Source organism: Mesoplodon densirostris, chromosome 17, assembly GCF_025265405.1.
Source record: "Mesoplodon densirostris isolate mMesDen1 chromosome 17, mMesDen1 primary haplotype, whole genome shotgun sequence".
In the NCBI taxonomy this organism is placed as follows: Eukaryota; Metazoa; Chordata; class Mammalia; order Artiodactyla; family Ziphiidae; genus Mesoplodon; species Mesoplodon densirostris.
The window spans coordinates 19,082,091-19,101,519 of record NC_082677.1 but is presented as its reverse complement, the minus strand read 5'-3'; the positions used below and the strand labels follow the sequence as shown (position 1 = coordinate 19,101,519).

The 19,429-nt window shown below is 36.3% G+C and overlaps 1 protein-coding gene across 2 annotated transcripts in view; it reads left to right on the top strand.

Moving 5' to 3' along the window:
- The window catches only part of RB1 (RB transcriptional corepressor 1), a 147,019-nt gene that overhangs the window by 123,708 nt on the left and 3,882 nt on the right, over positions 1-19,429 (top strand). For both annotated transcript variants that reach the window (XM_060080304.1, XM_060080305.1), the window contains exons 18-26: positions 3,163-3,281; positions 6,367-6,512; positions 9,018-9,163; positions 11,974-12,078; positions 12,942-13,055; positions 13,154-13,317; positions 15,441-15,471; positions 17,959-18,101; positions 18,615-18,664. In XM_060080304.1, coding sequence (XP_059936287.1) covers positions 3,163-3,281; positions 6,367-6,512; positions 9,018-9,163; positions 11,974-12,078; positions 12,942-13,055; positions 13,154-13,317; positions 15,441-15,471; positions 17,959-18,101; positions 18,615-18,664 — 1,018 coding nt within the window. The remainder of the gene's footprint in view (positions 1-3,162; positions 3,282-6,366; positions 6,513-9,017; positions 9,164-11,973; positions 12,079-12,941; positions 13,056-13,153; positions 13,318-15,440; positions 15,472-17,958; positions 18,102-18,614; positions 18,665-19,429) is intronic.

The window sequence follows — 19,429 nt, the reverse complement described above, 5'->3', positions numbered from 1 at the left end:
GGCCAAGAAGCACATGAAAAGCTGCTCAACATCAGTAATTATTAGAGAAATGCAAATCAAAACTACAATGAGGTATCACCTCACACCAGTTAGAATGGGCATCATCAGAAAATCTGCAAACCACAAATGCTGGAGAGGGTGTGGAGAAAAGGGAATCCTCTTGCACTGTTGGTGGGAATGTAAATTGATACAGCTACTATGGAGAACAGTATGGAGGTTCCTTAAAAAACTAAAAATAGAATTACCATATGATCTAGCAATCCCACTACTGGGCATATACCCAGAGAAAACCATCATTCAAAAAAACACATGCACCCCAATGTTCACTGCAGCACTGTTTACAATAGCCAGGCCATGGAAGCAACCTAAATGCCCATCGACAGATGAATGGATAAAGAAGAAGTGGTACGTATATACAGTGGAATATTACTCAGCCATAAAAAGGAACACAACTGAGTCATTTGTTGAGACGTGGATTGATGTAGAGACTGTCATACAGAGCGAAGTAAATCAGAAAGAGAAAAACAAATATCATATATTAACACATGTATGTGGAACCTAGAGAAATGGTACAGATGAACTGGTTTGCAGTGCAGAAGTTGAGACACAGATGTAGAGAACAAATGTATGGACATCAAGGGGGGAAAGCCGCGGGGGGTGGTGGGGATGGTGGTGTGCTGAAATGGGCGTTTGGGATTGACATGTATACACTGATGTGTAGAAAATTGATGACTAATAAGAACCTGCTGTATAAAAAAATAAATAACATTAAAAAATTTAAAAATATAAGGCCTCCCTGGTGGCGCAAGTGGTTGAGAGTCCGCCTGCCGATGCAGGGGATACGGGTTCGTGCCCCGGTCTGGGAGGATCCCATATGCCGCGGAGCGGCTGGGCCCGTGAGCCATGGCCGCTGAGCCTGCGCGTCCGGAGCCTGCGCGTCTGGAGCCTGTGCTCCGCAACGGGGGAGGCCACAACAGTGAGAGGCCCGCATACCACAAAAAAAAAAAAAAAAAAAAAAAAAAAAAAAAAAAAATTTAAAAATATAAAAGAAAGAGAAAGAAAAGTTATAAAGAAGGAGGTGAAGGGATGAAAAGAAAAAAAGGTAACTATGTGAGGTAATGAATGCTAATTAGCTTGATTGTGGTGATCATTTCACAATGTATGAAGCCATCATGTTGTGCACCTTAAATATATATGATTTTTGTCAATTATACTTCAATAAAGGTGAAAAAAGATTTTTTAAAAAGTTATAAAGGTATTCTCATATACTTCTCATACTTTTTCAATTTTGTTTTTTAACGTAAGTGATTTTCTATATATTATGAAAGTGTAATAATTTTTTTCAAATTGCTAGCTAATTTTTCACTTTTTATTGAATAGAGTATCTTCATATTTTTACAAAATCTTCTTATATTCTACAGTGTTTTGTATTTTTATTTACGGATACACTGCTTTTCCTTTTGAAATAAAGCTAGCATCTTGGCCATCTGTCTGTTTTCTTGCCCTTTAGTTCAAGTACTAAAAGAGTACAATATATATGGCCCCCATTTTTATGTACTTGCAAGCTCTCACCTCCAGAAAGTTAAAATTTTTGAATCGAGGTTTTTAATGGTTCTTACTGCTGGTCTTACTTTTTTGTAAACGGTATTTTAAAAATTATGCTTTTAAACTGTTTGCTTGGTATATAGAAATATAATTATTTTTCATATTGATTTCATAACAGTACAGAAACCTTGCTAATCTCTCTTATTCTAATAATTTCACTGTAGATCCTTTTGAATTTTCTTTATCAACAGATAAATCATTTGTGAATAACGGTATTTTTGTTCTTTCTTCCTTTCCAGTCTTTTTTCTTTGACTTATTGAGCAGATTGGAACTTCATGTATAATGCTGAATAGAAAGCATGATAATGGGACAAGCTTCTCTTGTCTCCGATTTTTTAAGGGAAATGCTCTTAACGTTTCACCACTACATATAATGTTTGCTGTGGTTTTTCTGTTTATTTGTAGATGTCATTTATTAAATTTGGAGTACCCTTCTGTTCCTGGTTTACTAAGAGTTTTCTTTCTTTTTTTTTTTTAATGACAAATGGGTTTTTAAATGAGAACTTTTCTGCACTGATTTTGACAAGATTTTTCACCTTAGATTTATTAGTGAGGTGAATTGCATTATAGATTTTCTAATGTTGAACTAATTTTGCAGCCTGGATAAACTCAACTTGGTAAATGACATATTCTTTTTAACACTGCTGTTGTGGGTTGCTAATATTTCTGGTTCCGAATTTTTATATCTCTGTTCATGAGCAAGAATAGGCTATAATTTACCTTTTTGTAATGTCCTTGACAGTTTTTATTATCAGTGTTGTACTAGCCTCATAAAATGAGATAGAGAATGTTTTTACTTCTTCTATTCTCCAAAGAGTTGGAGCAAAAGTGGAATTATCTCTTCCTTGAATGTTTGGTGGAATTCACTGGTAAAACCAGTGGTGCTTGATGTTTTCTTTGTGGGGAGACTTTTAATTACTGATCCAAATACTTTAATAGTTTATAGGACTGTTGAGGTTTATTTATTTCTTATTGAGTTTGGTTAATTTATATTTTTTAGGAATTTTCCACTTGGTCTAAGTTTTCCTATGAATTGACATAAAATTTTTCACAACAGTCCCCTATTATCTTTCTAATCTTCATAATGGTGGCCCCAGTTTTGTTCCTAATACTATTTATCGGTCTCTTCTCTTTTTCTCAGTCAATCTGACTGGAGTTTTGTTTAATTTTATTAGTTATTTCAAAGAACCAATTATTAGCTTAGTTGATCAAACCATGTATTTTATCTTTGTTTTCAGTTTCATTAAATCCTGTTTATGTCTTTATTATTTTCTTCCTTCTACTTTCTCTGTGTCTCTTTCCCTAACTTTTAATTTCTTTTCTAATACAAGCATTTGAAGTTATACATATTCCTAGTTCTTTATTTTATGTGTAATACAAAAATTGGCAGTCATTATTTTCAAGGTGGAGAAAAGAATCTTATTCTGACTTCAAAATTGCTATTGTTAATTTTGACTAAATTCATAATGCTCACCATGTCAAACCATATGATTTTGATATATACATTGGAGAATCATACTTACCAATGTTGTTTTAATGTCATCTTGTTTCATATAGGATTCACCTTTATTTGATCTTATTAAACAAGCAAAGGACCGAGAAGGACTGGCTGATCACCTTGAACCTGCTTGTACTCTCAACCTTCCTCTCCAGAATAATCACACTGCAGCAGATATGTAAGTAGAGTATCTGTTGTGTCAATCCATTCAACTTGCAAATAGATTCTGAGTATAGTGTAATGCAAGATGTTATACAAAAGCTGTAGGGAATAGAATTTTGAATAAGACAGTTTTCTTGCTTTCAGGGATCAGGAATATAAGATATATGACCCAAATAAAGTTCATATACAGTGATACAGAGTGCTACTGAAATCACTCAGGTTTGGTGTAATGAGGACAGCTTTCATACAGAGATGGCAATTTAGATAGTCCTCAAAGTTAGAGCAGGATTTCAACATGGAAACTGGAGAGGAGGGAAGAGACAGAAATAGCATGAACCCCAAAGTATAGCAGCCAGGAAAGCAGGAAACATTTTTCAGGGAGTGCAGCTCAGTGCATCTGGAGTGAAGCATAGGATGGGGCGAAGGGAGTAGTGTGGGATCAGAGACTAAAACGGTTGATTAGTGCATGATGGTGTAATGGAAGAAGAAGGTGATAACTAACATTTATTGAGGGTTCACTATGTGCTGGACAGTGACCTAACAGCCCTGTAAGATAATAGACACGGCTGTCAGCCTCCGTTCTCTATGAAGAAGGAATTACAAATCAAACTCAAGCAATCTGACCCCAAAGCCCATGCTCTTAAGCAGTCTAGCTACATTGCCTTTCATAGAAATATGCCTAATGTTATGTTCCTGTTCAGTTCTGTATAGGAATTGACATTACAGCGTTCTGTGATTAGTGCAGGGACTGTTTTCCAGAGATGTCATTTCCATGATAATTTGTACCAAAGTATTTCTAGCATATGGAGCTTCTGCCTTCATGTATAAATTTGTTTGCTAGGTAATACATAAATATAAATAAGTCAAGCCTTATCTTTTTCTTTAATTCAATAAGCAGTTGTCTGTTAGGTGCCAGGAAGTGTTCTAGGCACTGGGAATACAAAGGCGAATAAGATGGACTAAGTCCTTCCCCTCATAGAGCTTACGCTCTGGAGGAAGGAAATAAATAGTGAACAAGTAAACTAATACATAAGGTGATTTTAGAATATAATAAGTTCTGTAATAGAAAGAAACAGAATGATGGGAAAGAGAGAAGCTAAGAGAGTGATAGAATGTTTAGGGAAGCTTTCTCTGATGAAGTGCTATTTGACCTGAGACTTCAAGAACAAGTGGGTGCTGGCCAGGCAAAATCTGCATGATGTGCATTATAGGCACAGCAGACAGTATTAAGTACAGTGGCCTTGGGTGGTCAAACTTAGCTGGTCTGAGGAACAGAAAGAAACCCCAAAGCAAACAAGAGGAGAATGGTACAAGATGGGGCTGGAGAGGCAAACTGGAGCTAGACCTTGTAGGTTCTCCTAGGCCGTAGGGAGGAGTTTGGGTTTTAGAAGGGCAGTGGGAAAGCATTAAGGTTTTAAGCAGGGGTGCAGCTTGCTATAATTGGTATTTTTAAAGGGTCAGTTTCTGGCTGCTACTTGAAGTACAGGTGGGTTTGGAGGAGGGAAAGGCACAGGGCAAGGAAGAAAGTAGAAAGACCAGTTTGGAGAAAATTTCAGTAGTTCAAGTGAGAGATGTAAACGACTTGGTCTAAGATATGTCAGTAGAGATACAAAGAAATGGAAAGATCTGGGGTGTATTTTAGAGGAAGATTTAATAGAACTTTCTTTTGCATTGGGTTTGAAGATTAGGAAAAGAGAAAAATTAAAAATACCTCCTAAGTTTTTAACTTAAGAAACTGGATGTAATGTGGAGCCATTTCTTGACATGGGAAGAATGGGAATGAAATCAAGAGCTCCATTTTGGCCTTCTTAAGTCTGAGATTCAAGTAGTGGAGTCCAGGAGGTAATGTGTTCACCTAGAATTCAAGGGAGACTAACTTCTACCCAAGTTAAGTCAGTCTACAATATTGTTAGTTAGTGAATTGAAGGGAAATTCAAGGGTGATAACAGACTAGACCCTGGTACTTACAAAGTTATGATGGTGATTCCCTTTTCCTAGTGTACTAGTAAATATATTGCATGTACTAGAAGCATCCATAGTAAGGTACAAATCCTACTTCCTGCTCAGAATGATTTCTCAGCTACTAAAACAAAATTAGAAAGTTATGCTTTGGTGTTTACTCCCTAGTACTTGCTCTTCATAGTAGATTCTGGGATATTTTTTTTTTTTTTTTTTTTTTTTTGCGGTACATGGGCCTCTCACTGTTGTGGCCTCTCCCGTTGCGGAGCACAGGCTCCGGACGCTCAGGCTCAGCGGCCATGGCTCACAGGCCCAGCCGCTCCGCGGCATGTGGGATCTTCCCAGACCGGGGCATGAACCAGTGTCCCCTGCATCGTCAGGCGGTCTCTCAACCACTGCGCCACCAGGGAAGCCCTGGGATATTTTTAAAAGACTGTAAACCTTTTACTAATAGTGACCTTAATAAAAAGTGTTCTTGAAAAAAAAAAAGAAAGTAGACCTGGATTATCCTCTAAAATAAAGGGCAACACAGAGCAGTAGAAGGTCAGAAATTGAGAAATAATTTTACTAATATCTCTGCCTTGATCTTTGCCTGACATATTTTTAGTATACAGGTGTAAATCTGACTTGATAATGTTACGTGAAATATTAATTCATATAATCGTGTACTATATAATTTAGGAGGGAGTATGTATGTGTAACTTAAGTCCTATGTATATGAACCATAGTTATCAATGAAATGTTTTTAGGAGAGAATCAGAGAAATTGATATTTTGATATCAGTGGCTTGTTCTTTTAAGCTGGAGTCATTTTATGAACTCAGTCCCACTTTAATTATTAGAATTGAACATATAAACATATGCAGCTATTTTTTAAATAAGGCAGTAATTCCCAAGAAAAGCCATTTATTGAAATAGAGTTAGAAATGATAAGGACAAGCTTAGTTTTCCTATTAATCTCTCTTTTCCAACTTGTATTTAAAGAGGAATTTGGTGTAGAACAGTAGATTAAATAGACAAGATGTGTTTGGATGCATGTGTACAGCCGTGTGTGTGTGTGTGTGTGTGTGTGTGTGTGTGTGAGAGAGAGAGAGAGATTCTTAGCAAACTTCAAGTGAAGTCTTTTCCTTTGAATATATCTAGGTATCTTTCTCCTGTAAGATCCCCAAAGAAAAAAGGGTCAACTACACGTGTAAATTCTACTGCAAATTCAGAGGCACAAGCAACCTCAGCCTTCCAGACTCAGAAGCCATTGAAATCTACCTCCCTTTCACTCTTTTACAAAAAAGGTTAGTAGATGATTACTCTCAAGAGCATGGACTCTGAAACGAGGCTGACTGGATTTCAAATCATGGCTCTTCTGCTTAACTAGGCATGACTTTGGGCAAGTTGCTTTAATATCATATGACCCAGCAATCCCACTACTGGACATATATCCTGAGAAAACCATAATTCAAAAGGACACATGTACCCCAATGTTCATTGCAGCACTATTTACATTAGCCAGGTCATGGAAGCAACCTAAATGTCCAATGACAGATGAATAGATAAAGAAGATGTGGTACATATATAAAATGGAATATTACTTAGCCATGAAAAGGAATGAAATTGGGTCATTTGTAGAGATGTGGATGGACCTAGAGTCTGTCATACAGAGTGAAGTAAGCCAGAAAGAGAAAAACAAATATCGTATATTAACGCATATATGTAGAATCTATAAAAATGGTACAGATGAACCTATTTGCAGGGTAGGAATAGAGATGTAGACGTAGAGAATGGACATGTGGACATGGTGGGGAAGGGAAGGGTGGGATGAATTGGGAGATTAGGATTGACATATACACTACCATGCGTAAAATAGATAGCTAGCGGGAACATGCTATAAAGCACAGGAAGCTCAGCTTGGTGCTCTATGATGACCTAGATGGGTGGGATGGGGGTGGGGTGGGAGGGAGGTCCAAGAGGGAAGGGATATAGGTATAAATATAGCTGATTCACTTCATTGTACAGCAGAAACTAACACAACATTGTAAAGTAATTATACTCCAATTTTTTTAAAAAAAGGAAAAAAACTTTAATATCTCTATGCCTGTTTTCTCATCTGTAAAATGGAAATAATAATAATCTACCTTGTATGGGTTTTGAGATAATTAAATGAATTAATACATAAAATGCTTCCAACAATGCCTAGCACATAGTAAGCACTCAGAACATTACTTATGCTGTTCAGGTGTGTGAGTTGAGTTTATACAATGTGTTGTGACCTAGTGCAGGTGCATTTCCTGGTAACCAGGTTGTATAGCATTCTCTGATTGTGTGTGTATGTGGTGGGATAGGGAGGTCATTTGGGTGTCTGTGCATGTGTATATACATGCAAGTGCACACCCACATGGAGCTCTTTGAAGGAAAGTAAAAGGCCATATTCCTCTGTGATAAATCATTTTTCTGATTTTTATTCAAGTCAGAGATATACTGAACTTTATAGGCATGTTATAAGCCCTTACGTTAGAGCGTTGGTTCCAAAGTGTGGTCCCCAACCAGCAGAATCCACCTCACCTGCTAAGTTGTAGAAATGAGAATTTTTGTTTGAGCCCTGCCCCTAGAACTACTCAGTCAGAAGCTCTAGGATGAGGCCAAAAAAAAAAAAAAAAATCATTATTTTTACAAGCCCTCAATGCAAGTCTGATATAAGCCAAAGTTGAGGACTACTGGGATAAATTATTAACTAAAAAATTCTGATTACCTTATGCAAGTCTTTGAAAAGTAAATTTAAACCAAGGGTCATTATGTTTAAAGTAGATGGAGGAAAATTCAGTTTTGTGGATTACTTTTCTCCAACCTGTGTTCCACTAGCATTTTTTAATAAACTCTCTAAATTTAATATCACAGTCATATTACCACTTAGGTAATCTACAAGTCTAGTATTTTTATAGAGAAATGCACTATTTGTTTTTTGTTTTTAGGATTGGAAAAATTGAGGGACTTCGGAAATTCCATTATTTGAAAAAATAATTACCCTCTTGAATATTGATAGTGAGAATTTTCAACATCTGTGATGAGATATTACCAGTGGAACTGAAACACACCCTATTTGGATTGTCTAATTTCACAAGATCTTAGGATCTTTCTTCCTCCGCCTCAACTTTATTTTATTTTATTTATTTAATTTATTTTTGGCTCTGTTGGGTGTTGGTTGCAGCATGCGGGATCTTCATTGAGGCATACGGGATCTTTCATTGTGGCGCACGGGCTTCTCTCTGGTCATGGCGTGCAGGTTTTCTCTCTCTAGTTGTGGTGTGCAGGCTCCAGGGCGCGTGGGCTCTGTAGTTGTGGCGTGTGGGTTCCAGAGTGCGTGAGCTCTGTAGTTTGCGGCATGCAGGCTCTGTAGTTGAAGCACGGGAGCTCAGTAGCGCACGGGCTTAGTTGCCCTGCTGCATGTGGGATCTTAGTTCCCTGACCAGGGATCGAACCCGCGTCCCCTGCATTGGAAGGAGGATTCTTTACCACTGGACCACCAGGGAAGTCCCTCTACCTCAATTTTATGCTGTAATAATTTAGCAAAAGAATTATTTTTTGCTGAATAATGCTTTCAGCAAAGTATTATTTTGCCTTCTAGTATCTAGGACAGTGCTAAGGCTACAAATCATTTATTCATAAGGAAAACAGTGGTAGAGATGAAGTTAATGTTAAAATGCTATTTAACAGCATTTGGTTATAGCAATTTAATGTTTTGAAAAATCCACTTGTGATACAAAATTAAGAGTAAATGTGATTAATTCCCCTTATTTTTCCAGTGTATCGACTAGCATATCTTCGACTAAATACCCTGTGTGCACGCCTTCTGTCTGACCACCCAGAACTAGAACATATCATCTGGACCCTTTTCCAACACACACTGCAAAATGAGTATGAACTCATGAGAGACAGGCATTTGGACCAGGTAAGAAAATTATGCACTTTTCCTACTCGACTCACTTGTTAGCTGTGTACTGATTTCTTAAGAAAAGGTTAGATTCAAATGAGAAGCTGCGTCGATTTAGTAGACTTAATATATATTTGCTTGTTGGCTACCCTTTATATTTTTGCTATATTTCTTACAAATGAGAGCTTTAGAGCTTGAGAATATTTCAATAACTTTACTTATTTAATGGCATGAAAGATCTCACTGCAAAACTCACTGAAGAAACTTTATCATAGGCTTTTTCTATGTTGTGGTAAACTGGAATTCATTTAGTGTGGAAAAAGCATGAGACTTAAGAATAGTTGATCTAGGACTTCCCTGGTCCAGTGCTTAAGACTCTGTGCTTCCACTGCAGGCTGCAGGGGGCACGGGTTTGATCCCTTGTTGGGGAACTAAGAACCCCCGGGGATCTTAGTTGATCTAAAAAAGATCTAAAAAAGAATAGTTGATCTAAAACAGTGTCAAATGAATAAATGATTGAGTTAATTTACAAAGACCATCTCTCATATCTTCCTCTTTCTTCTGTTTATGGAATAATAATATTTTTGTAACAGTTTTATTGAGATGTAATTCATATACCATGCTAATTACCCAGTTAAAATGTACAGTTCAGTAGTTTTTAGTATATTAACAGAATTGTGCAACAATCACCAAAGTCAGTTTTAAAATATTTTCATCATGTCAAAAAGAAACCCTGTACCTGTAACATACATGCCTCTATTCTCCTACCCCCTCTAATCACAGGCAACACGCTAATCTACTTCCTGTCTTTATAGACTTGCCTATTCTGGACATTTCATATAAATGGAATCATATAATGTTATCTTTTGTGTCTGGATTCCTTCACTTACTATGTTGTCATTGTTCATCTGTGTTATAGCTTGTATCAGCACTTCATTCCTTTTTATTGCCAAATAATATTCCATTGTATGGCTATATCACATCATGTTTATTTATTCATCAATTCATGTACATTTGGTTTCCACTTTTTGGGTATTATGAATAATGTTAATGAAAATTCATGTGCAAGTTTTTGGGTGGATGTATGTTTTCATTTCTCTAGGGTATTTACCTAGGAGTGGAATTGCTGGGTCATATGGTAACTATTTGTATTACCTTTTGAGGAATGGCCAGATTGTTTACTAGCATGGCTACCCATTTTACATTCCTGTCAGCAGTGTATGGGGTTCCAATTTCTTCACATCTTCACCAACTTCGTATTTGCCTTTTGGATTATAGCCATCTTAGTGGACATGAAGTGATATCTCTTTGTGGTTTTGATTTGCACTTCCCTGATGGCTAATGATATTGAGAATCTTTTTGTGTTCTTATTGACCGTTTGTATATCTTCTTTGGAGAAATAGCTATTCAGATACTTTACCGATTTGTTCATTGGGTTGTCTTTTTATTGTTGAGCCGAAAGGGTTTTTTATATATTCTACATGCAAGTTCCTTATGATGCAAATCCTTATATGATTTGCAAATATTTTCTGTCATTCTCTGAGTTGTCATTTCACTTTCTTGATTGTGTCCTTTGAAGCTTTTGGTGCTTTAGTGCTTCAAAAGCTCAGATTTTCTTTTTCTTCTTGAGTCCGTTTTGGTAGTTCGTGTCTTTCCTTAAATTTTTCCGTTTCATCTTAGATATCTATTTTGTTGATATGCAGCTGTTCATAATGTTCCCTTTTAATCTTTTTATTTTGGTAAGGTTGGTAGTATTGTTCCCAGTAAGAATGATATTTTGAACAAAAGATGTATTATTGTATAAATGTATAACCTACAAATATGTATATTTTACAAGAGCATATTTGAACTCTAAATTCTAGTATGTTGGATTTTTTTTTTTAAGTAGGCACTTATTGCCTTATGGGTCTACTGCTTTTCTGTAATATAGAAAGATAGACAGTAGTGCTAAGGATTTCTAAAGAGATTAGGTATCTGGAATCAAGAAGATTTTGTGAGAGGTACCTTAGGTAAAGTATTGAAATAGGAGAACAGTGTGAATTAGCAAAGAGGATACTTGGATGGCATTCTAAACGGGAGAAATAGTAGTATTGGGGCTGTTTAAGATGCTAAACAAGGGATGTTGAGTAGGTATTCTTGGCGGTAGATGGGAGCAAGAATGTTGCAGAAAATATCAGTTCTTAAACTAGGTAGTAAAATTCAGACAAATTAAGAAAGTTCGATGTTTCAAAGTCACAGAAAATCACTTCAAATTTTATTTTTATGTTTAAAATACCCTTCTCTTTAAATGTAATATGTGTATAGAGTAATCCATATATCATAAGGATACATCTTAATGTAAATTCATCAACAGAACTCATCTATGAAAGCAAATCAAGAAACAGAACATTGTCAACAGAAGACTGTCTCCTGCCCCCTTCCAGTTACTGCATCTCCCTTAACACCACCGCTGAGTATAGTCAATATTATTTTATCTAATAGTTTGAACCCTTTTCACACCTGGCTTTTATTTTTTTAAGCGCTAGTTAAACAGTTAATAGATTCCAGTTTCAACTTTTCTCTTCTGAGAAACATTTAAGGAACAGGAGCCAAAGTTAGGGTTATTTACAAACCAGATGATCAGTCCTGAACAACTGAGAGTTGGCTATTTGCATTCTGTTCTTTAAATACTTTACATGTACATTCAAACTGAGCTCAGGATAGGAATAGATAATTCTGTAGGAAATTAAATTTCCATTTTTTGAAACTAAAAGAAAGATAACAGTGTTTTTTAAAGTACAACCATGCAACAAAATCCTGACTATATTTATATCACATTTATTTAATAGATTATGATGTGTTCCATGTATGGCATATGCAAAGTGAAGAATATAGACCTTAAATTCAAAATCATTGTAACAGCATACAAAGATCTTCCTCATGCTGTTCAGGAGGTAGGTAATTTTCCATGGTAAGAATTTTCCAGATATATACATATCTATAATATGGATAGCTTCAGTCATTAATTATATCATATGTTCTGACTGTATTATATAAATTTACATATCAACTTTTTACTTTCGTATTATTGGTTAATTATTTGTAACTAAAATGTAATTGGGAAGTTAACACACTTTAGTATTCAAATTCATATTATAAAGTAAATAAGGAATACTATATCCCTGACAATAAGCAGGGTATTTGTAATAAACTTTTACACAAATATATAAAAAACATATTGTATATATCTATGACATTTCACTGCTAGTAGAGCAGCTATAATCCAAGCCTAAGATGGCTTTTTCGGATTGTTTTTGCCTGTAAAATATGCGTTTTTACTCTTAAATAGTATTATGAACTATTAAAATAGAGTATCTAGGCTTCCCTGGTGGCACAGTGGTTAAGAATCCGCCTGCCAGTGCAGGGGACACGGGTTTGAGCCCTGGTCTGGGAAGATCCCACATGCCATGGAGCAACTAAGCCCGTGCACAACAACTACTGAGCCTGCGCTCTAGAGCCCGTGAGCCACAACTACTGAGCCTGAGCTCTAGAGCCCTGAGTCACAACTCCTGAGCCTGTGAGCCACAACTACTGAGCCCGTGTGCCACAACTACTGAAGCCCGCGCACCTAGAGCCCATGCTACGCAACAAGAGAAGCCACCACTCACCGCAGCTAGAGAAAGCCTGTACGCAGCAACAAAGACCCAATGCAGCCCAAAAATAAATAAATTAATTAATTTTTTTAAAAAAAGAAAGAAAATCTAAGGAGTTAAATACCCAAATTCATTTAACAAGTGTTTTTGCTCTTCTTCCTCAGACATTCAAACGTGTTTTGATCAGAGAAGAGGAGTATGATTCTATTATCGTATTCTATAATTCAGTCTTCATGCAGAGACTGAAAACAAATATTTTGCAGTATGCTTCCACCAGGGTATGTTAAAAAGCATCCTTTGTTTGGGAAAATCTAATTATAAAGCAGTGGATCTCACTAAAACGTTAAGTAATCTACTTTTTTTGTTTTTCCTCTAGCCCCCTACCTTGTCACCGATTCCTCACATTCCTCGAAGCCCTTACAAGTTTTCTAGCTCACCTTTACGGGTTCCTGGGGGGAACATCTACATATCACCCCTGAAGAATCCGTATAAAATTTCAGAAGGTCTGCCTACGCCAACAAAAATGACTCCAAGATCAAGGTTTGTGTTTTCTTTTTAGGGAAGTGGTAAAGAATAAGAGGGGCTTATTTTGATCCAAGCATAAGAACACAAAGCTTTCTTCATTTAAAATAAGCTAGATTTGAGACCCTAATTTCCTCATTTATATTAAGTGATGTGATAAGAATTGGGGGTCCGTGGGGAGGTAATCTGTTTACTTAGATAGGTTTGCACATTTAGTCATCAGCTTTCCTGGCTGCTGGGGTCTGTTCTTTTGTAAACAGTCTGAGCACCAGTGTGATGATAAGTTTCAAGTCACTCTCATGTTTTTGTAAGTAGCCAGTCTGCTAAACAAAGTAGATTACTTTTGGTTAAGAATTTTTATTCTGGAGTTTATTGAATGTCCTGTGAACTCTTTCTGTGGATGTGTTCATCTTGCTTATAAAAATGTAGATGACTGATTAAATGTAGGTGACTGTAAGTTAAGTCTTTAGAAGTCCATCCCTAATTCTGCCTGTGACCTCTGTATTAACTTAGGCAGGTCTCAGGGTGCTGTGGCTCAGGTAAATGATGAGTGTGAAACTGTTTTAAATTCTTAGATGAAAGGTCCTGTGCAACTACAAATCAGTATATTATCTTCCACATCCAACAGCAAGTGCTCTCTGGCTTTTGAAGTACTTCAGTTGACTCATTATGTGTTATCATGGGCTATTTAAAACTGACTTTATTTGAATAAAGTGGAGGCAGATTAGCTTGTAAAATCTCAGAAAATGTTAGCCCATATAGTTGTACTTAATGGGCAAGAAAAACAAGAAGGGGATATATCAACCCTATAGAAAACATTCGTGTGGTGTGTTTAATTATATAAATAATGCACACATAAAAATTTCAAACTCTACAGTAAAAGAAAAAGTAGAAAATAGTTGGCAAATGATATAAATGCTCTCATGTGCCCCTGTATCGTCTTCTGTTTATTTGGTGTTCTTATAGTTGAGTATCTGTGTACTGATATCTACAAATTACATTATAAGTTGCTGAGATGCCACACCATGTCTAATTTGTACACATGAAAATGTATACTTAGCTGAATTTTTTATTTATTTTTTTTTTTGCTGTACGCGGGCCTCTCACTGCTGTGGCCTCTCCCGTTGCGGAGCACAGGCTCCGGACACACAGGCTCCGCGGCCATGGCTCGCGGGCCCAGCCGCTCCGCGGCATGTGGGATCTTCCGGGATCGGGGCACGAACCCGTGTCCCCTGCATCGGCAGGCGGACTCTCAACCACTGCGCCACCATGGAAGCCCTTAGCTGAATTTTTAATGGTGATAATTAACCCATGTTATGCTGATAATGATGGCTTTTTGCTGATCTTAGTTAAATCACTTCCAGGTTGGAGTCCTTTAGCAAAAAAGTGACATTCTGAAAATCCTGATAAATCATTGATCAGGTATTAAGAGAGCATCTTAACACTCCACGTATTCAGCATATTTAGTTAAATCAAATATATCAATATTTAGAATGATGGCCACTTATCAAAGAATTGGAGGACAATAAAATCCATATATTTATTGATTCCGTGTACATATGATCAAATCTTTGTTGTGTCAGGCTAATGCTGTTCTTCACGTTTATTATCAGGAGCGTAAATTATATGGTTCAAGCAAGGACAAACTAATAAGAGATTTCTGATTCTAGGATATTGTTAAATAGCCTTTACTATATATAGTAAATATATTTACTATACTATATATAGATCCTAATTAGAATTCTGATTATCACATATAAGTTTTTGCCAAATGTAACTTGAATTTTTAATGAGAAAATGTGAAAAATTTTAATTGCTAACTTAGTCATTGATTTATGAAGAATTAAGTATGGATAAACTTAAAATTTTCTTTTACCCTTTTTAAATGTGAACAGTGGCAGAATATGTTCTTGCAGACATGCAGGTCTTGCTTTAAAAAATCTGAGGAACCAGCTCAGTGTTTGACTAGACTAGCAGTACCAGAATAAGTCTCTAATGAGTATAATTTGTCAGTGGTTCTAGGGGTAGACGAAACCTTTGATTTGGTATTCCTGATAGTTCAGAATGACGTGTGTATGTTCACCTCTGCACAGTTGTATATGATTTGCATTACTAATTTGTATTTTATATTAACTTGACAGAATCTTAGTATCAATTGGTGAATCATTTGGGGTGAGTATTTTTCCTGTGAAATACAATAGTATGCACTCTAACTATAAAAGAAATCGAGAATTTCTATAATTGAATTTACAAATGCTATTATTCAAGCACCTCATTCAGGCATATTGCGTAGAATTTAGAAGACATATCATTTATTTTCAAATCAGATTTAATTTTAAATCATATTCATAATTGGTGAATTTCAAAGTTGTTTTCTAAACATTTCTTTGAGATTATATATGTGTGTGTATACATTCATGTATATACATACAAATATATGCATTATATAATCTCAAAGGAATGTTTTAAAAAACAGCTTTGAAATTCACTAATTTGAAATAAGATACTCCAAAATGTAATCACTGTGTCCAAATGTCACCAGCCAGTCCTTACCCACTGGTCTCCTTCTATACATATACACACTTTTGCTTTTCTTCCTCTCCAAATTCTAGGATATTCTTTCCCTGTTAAATTGATAAGGAATTGGTTACATGCCCCAGTGTAAGTGACAGAGTCTGTGGTGGTCTTTGTTCCAGAGGAATGCAGGGGAAAGCTTAGCTTTGAAATGGTTATTCTAGTCTGGGAACCCACTACTCTAGCTGGCCTTTCATTACCATCACTAATTCAGCAGTTTTTTATTCAGTGTGCATTACTGTTAATGTTTCATACCACCCACCCCTCTGCCTATATTTGTTATTTATTGCTGTGTAACAAATCACCCCCAAACTTAGTAACTTAAACCTTTTTCATCTCAGTTTCTGTGGGTCGGTAAGCAGGCATGGCTTAGGATCCAGGATCTCTCTGGACAAGGCTGCAGTCAGTGTGTCACCTGGAGCTGCAGTTATCTCCAGGCTCACCTGGAGGACGACCTCTCACAGACTCATTCATATGGCTGTTGGCTGATCCTTGATGGCTACTGGTCCAAGCCATCAGTTCCTTGACACGTGGGCTTCTCCGTAGGGTGACAAGCTACTTACAACATAGCAGCTTGCTTCTCCCAGAGCAAGGACTCCAAGAGAGGGAGGCAGGGAAGGAGGGAGATAAACAAGCAAAATGGAAGTCAGTCTTGTTGTAATCTTGGAAGTGACTTTCTATCACTTTTGCCACGTTATTTTGTCAGGAGCAAGTCACCACCAGGTCCAACCCACACTCAAGGAGATGAGGATTAGTGAGAGCCATTCTAGCATCTGCCTGCTGCACTGCCCCAAATGAAATAACTAGAGAACCATAAATGTTTGTATACTAAAAGACCAAATGTTAAAATGTTTGTTACAAATAGTAAATGCTGTGACATTTAGCTCAACATAGGCTGCAGCTGTCAGGTTTCACAAAGGGGATATGGACCACATAAATAGGATTGGATCTGGATAAGTATAGAGTAGTGGTCTTCAAACTTTTTTGCTTGCCATAGCCTCTAAAAGAATTGAGAAAATGTTATATGTACTTCCATATTTTAAAGCTGATAACTGAAAATCTTATAAATTTAATAGGTGCCCAGAATTTTGTTTCTATCATATTGTACATGTGCTCTAAATATATTTTCCTTCAATATCTGGTTTTGCATTGAATATTTTTGAAACTTAGTTCATTTAATTTTTGGAAAATAAAGCATAATTAGCAAAGCTAATCCTTACTGTCAAATCAGTCAAATCACATTTAATTTCTATCAGAAAGTCTGACTTCATTCTTGAGTTCAAATAAATGTGTTAATCCACATCACTGAGATTATCACCTCACTCTGGTTCTGAAATAGATAGACAAGACATAGAGTTCTTCCATGTGTTTGTCCTTTGGATAAAATAAGATATTGTACCCTCTTTGGTATTTCTTACCAAAGCTTTCTTTGCTGTGAAAGGATTCTCCCTCAGGAGATAAATATCTCAGATCATCTCTAGTAATACTTGGATGGACTCAAATGCTTAAGTTTTTTGGATATTTAATATTTTATTTTAAAACTTTTAGAGTTAGGATATCAACAAATACTACTACATCAATAATGGCTTCAAATATATAGTATGACTTGTCAACATGATACCCATAAAGTGAGTCCAAAATTATTATTCACTAAACATCGCTTATTAAATTCCTGTGACATTCTTTCCGGTTATGCTGTGCTCTAAAAAGAAAAAAAAAAATCTGTCAAAAATAAGGTTCCAGGAAGCTGTTCCAACTTTGCATGCTTCTGAGAAGTAGCCCTGGTTTTGTGTGTGAGTAGGTTCTGGAAACGAGGAACTAGGACTTTTGGAGTAGTCATCAGAGTTGTTGGGAAGACACAGGAGAGTTTGAAAATAGCAGGTATTTAATTGGGGCAGAGTTAGGTGCAGTTAGTCTGATTTTAACATTTTTCATATCTCTTATTTGGTCCATAAAAGCAGAAAATTAAAATGCAGATATCACCTCTGCCTGATTTTTGACCCACCTCAAACCTACAATTAGGGGTTGCTAACTGCAAAGTGGCGGCATTTAATGATTTAAAATAAAGAATTCCATAATTTGCAGACTTCTGAGAAGTTCCAGAAAATAAATCAAATGGTGTGTAACAGTGACCGTGTGCTCAAAAGAAGTGCTGAAGGAAGCAACCCTCCTAAGCCACTGAAAAAACTGCGCTTTGACATTGAAGGATCAGATGAAGCAGATGGAAGGTAGGAGCCGCGTTAGAATGTTTTTCAGTAGCTGAGCTGGTCATCAGGAGAACCCAGAGTGCCAGCCCTACTCCCGACTTACACCAGTTCTTCTCATGCCAGTTTTATTTGGAAATTATGAGGATTGCTCAGAATAATAGGTGTGACTGCATCCCAAAGTTACAAGCACCATGTAAATCTACTGAAATTCATTGAAAATATCAGATGTTAAAAATCTGGTCATTTTTTTTACAAAGCTATTGATAAAATTTTGTTAGTTTTGATTAACATTAAATTTTAAAATGCTTACTCTTGAAAAATGCTACTGAGTTTCATAAGAACCACTGAAAAAATATCTAGGATCATAAATTTGTGACATTTATATTTCAGATGTTCGATTTATAAACCTTTGAAATTAAAAGCTACTCGCTAAAGTAAGAGCATAAAAAGTCATTGAAAACATAGTTATTGGAAATCTGAGGTTTTCATTTATACATATACATATGAAATATTTTGCATTTTTTAAATCTGCAGTAAACATCTCCCAGGGGAGTCCAAATTTCAACAGAAACTGGCAGAAATGAGTAAGTACTTATCATTTCACCTTATGTAAATGAACATTTACATTGCAGAAAGCCTTTTCACATTATAAAAGAATAAATTTATAGAATCTCTTCAATTAGTGACTTGCTTATGCGTTCAAGATATAATTCGGTCAAGCATGTGTTATTTACTAGCCTGTATGGATTAGATGTGTTATGCAAAGTGAAGGTCATCTTCATCCTTCCTAAAATCTGTGCGGGAAGACCAAGAAGTGAAACCAAATCTTCAACACGAATGGCTGTGGTTAGAAAATATTTTAGGATAGCAGAACTGTAATGAGGTACTCTTTATTTAAGAGTATTGGGTGTAGGCAAGAATGTTATAAACTTAGCATATATAAACATCATCACCCTTATTTAAAGAATAATCTTTTATTCTGCTATTACTGAACTTTCCTAATTTGCAAGTTTTAGAACTTATTTTAAACAAAAGTTTTCCATTACTGGAAATCAGAATTTTGATAAAGAACACAAGAGCAATTTCCAAGTTATACAGAGTGACGTAAGTTTGGAATGTTAAGGCAGGTGGACTTCTCTCCTAAGCTGCTCTGACACTACGAAAGATGAACCCAAGCATAGTAGGTGGGGAGCACATTCAGAAAAAGATGAGTGTGCACTAACTGCTACGCGTTGTCTTAGAGAGGTGGCCGTGCGGGTGAGGGTGACATTTCCCGATAACCTGGTGCCAGACCCATTAACAGGAAACAGAGCTGGGTCTTGGAAAGAAGACAAATATTTAGGAGATAA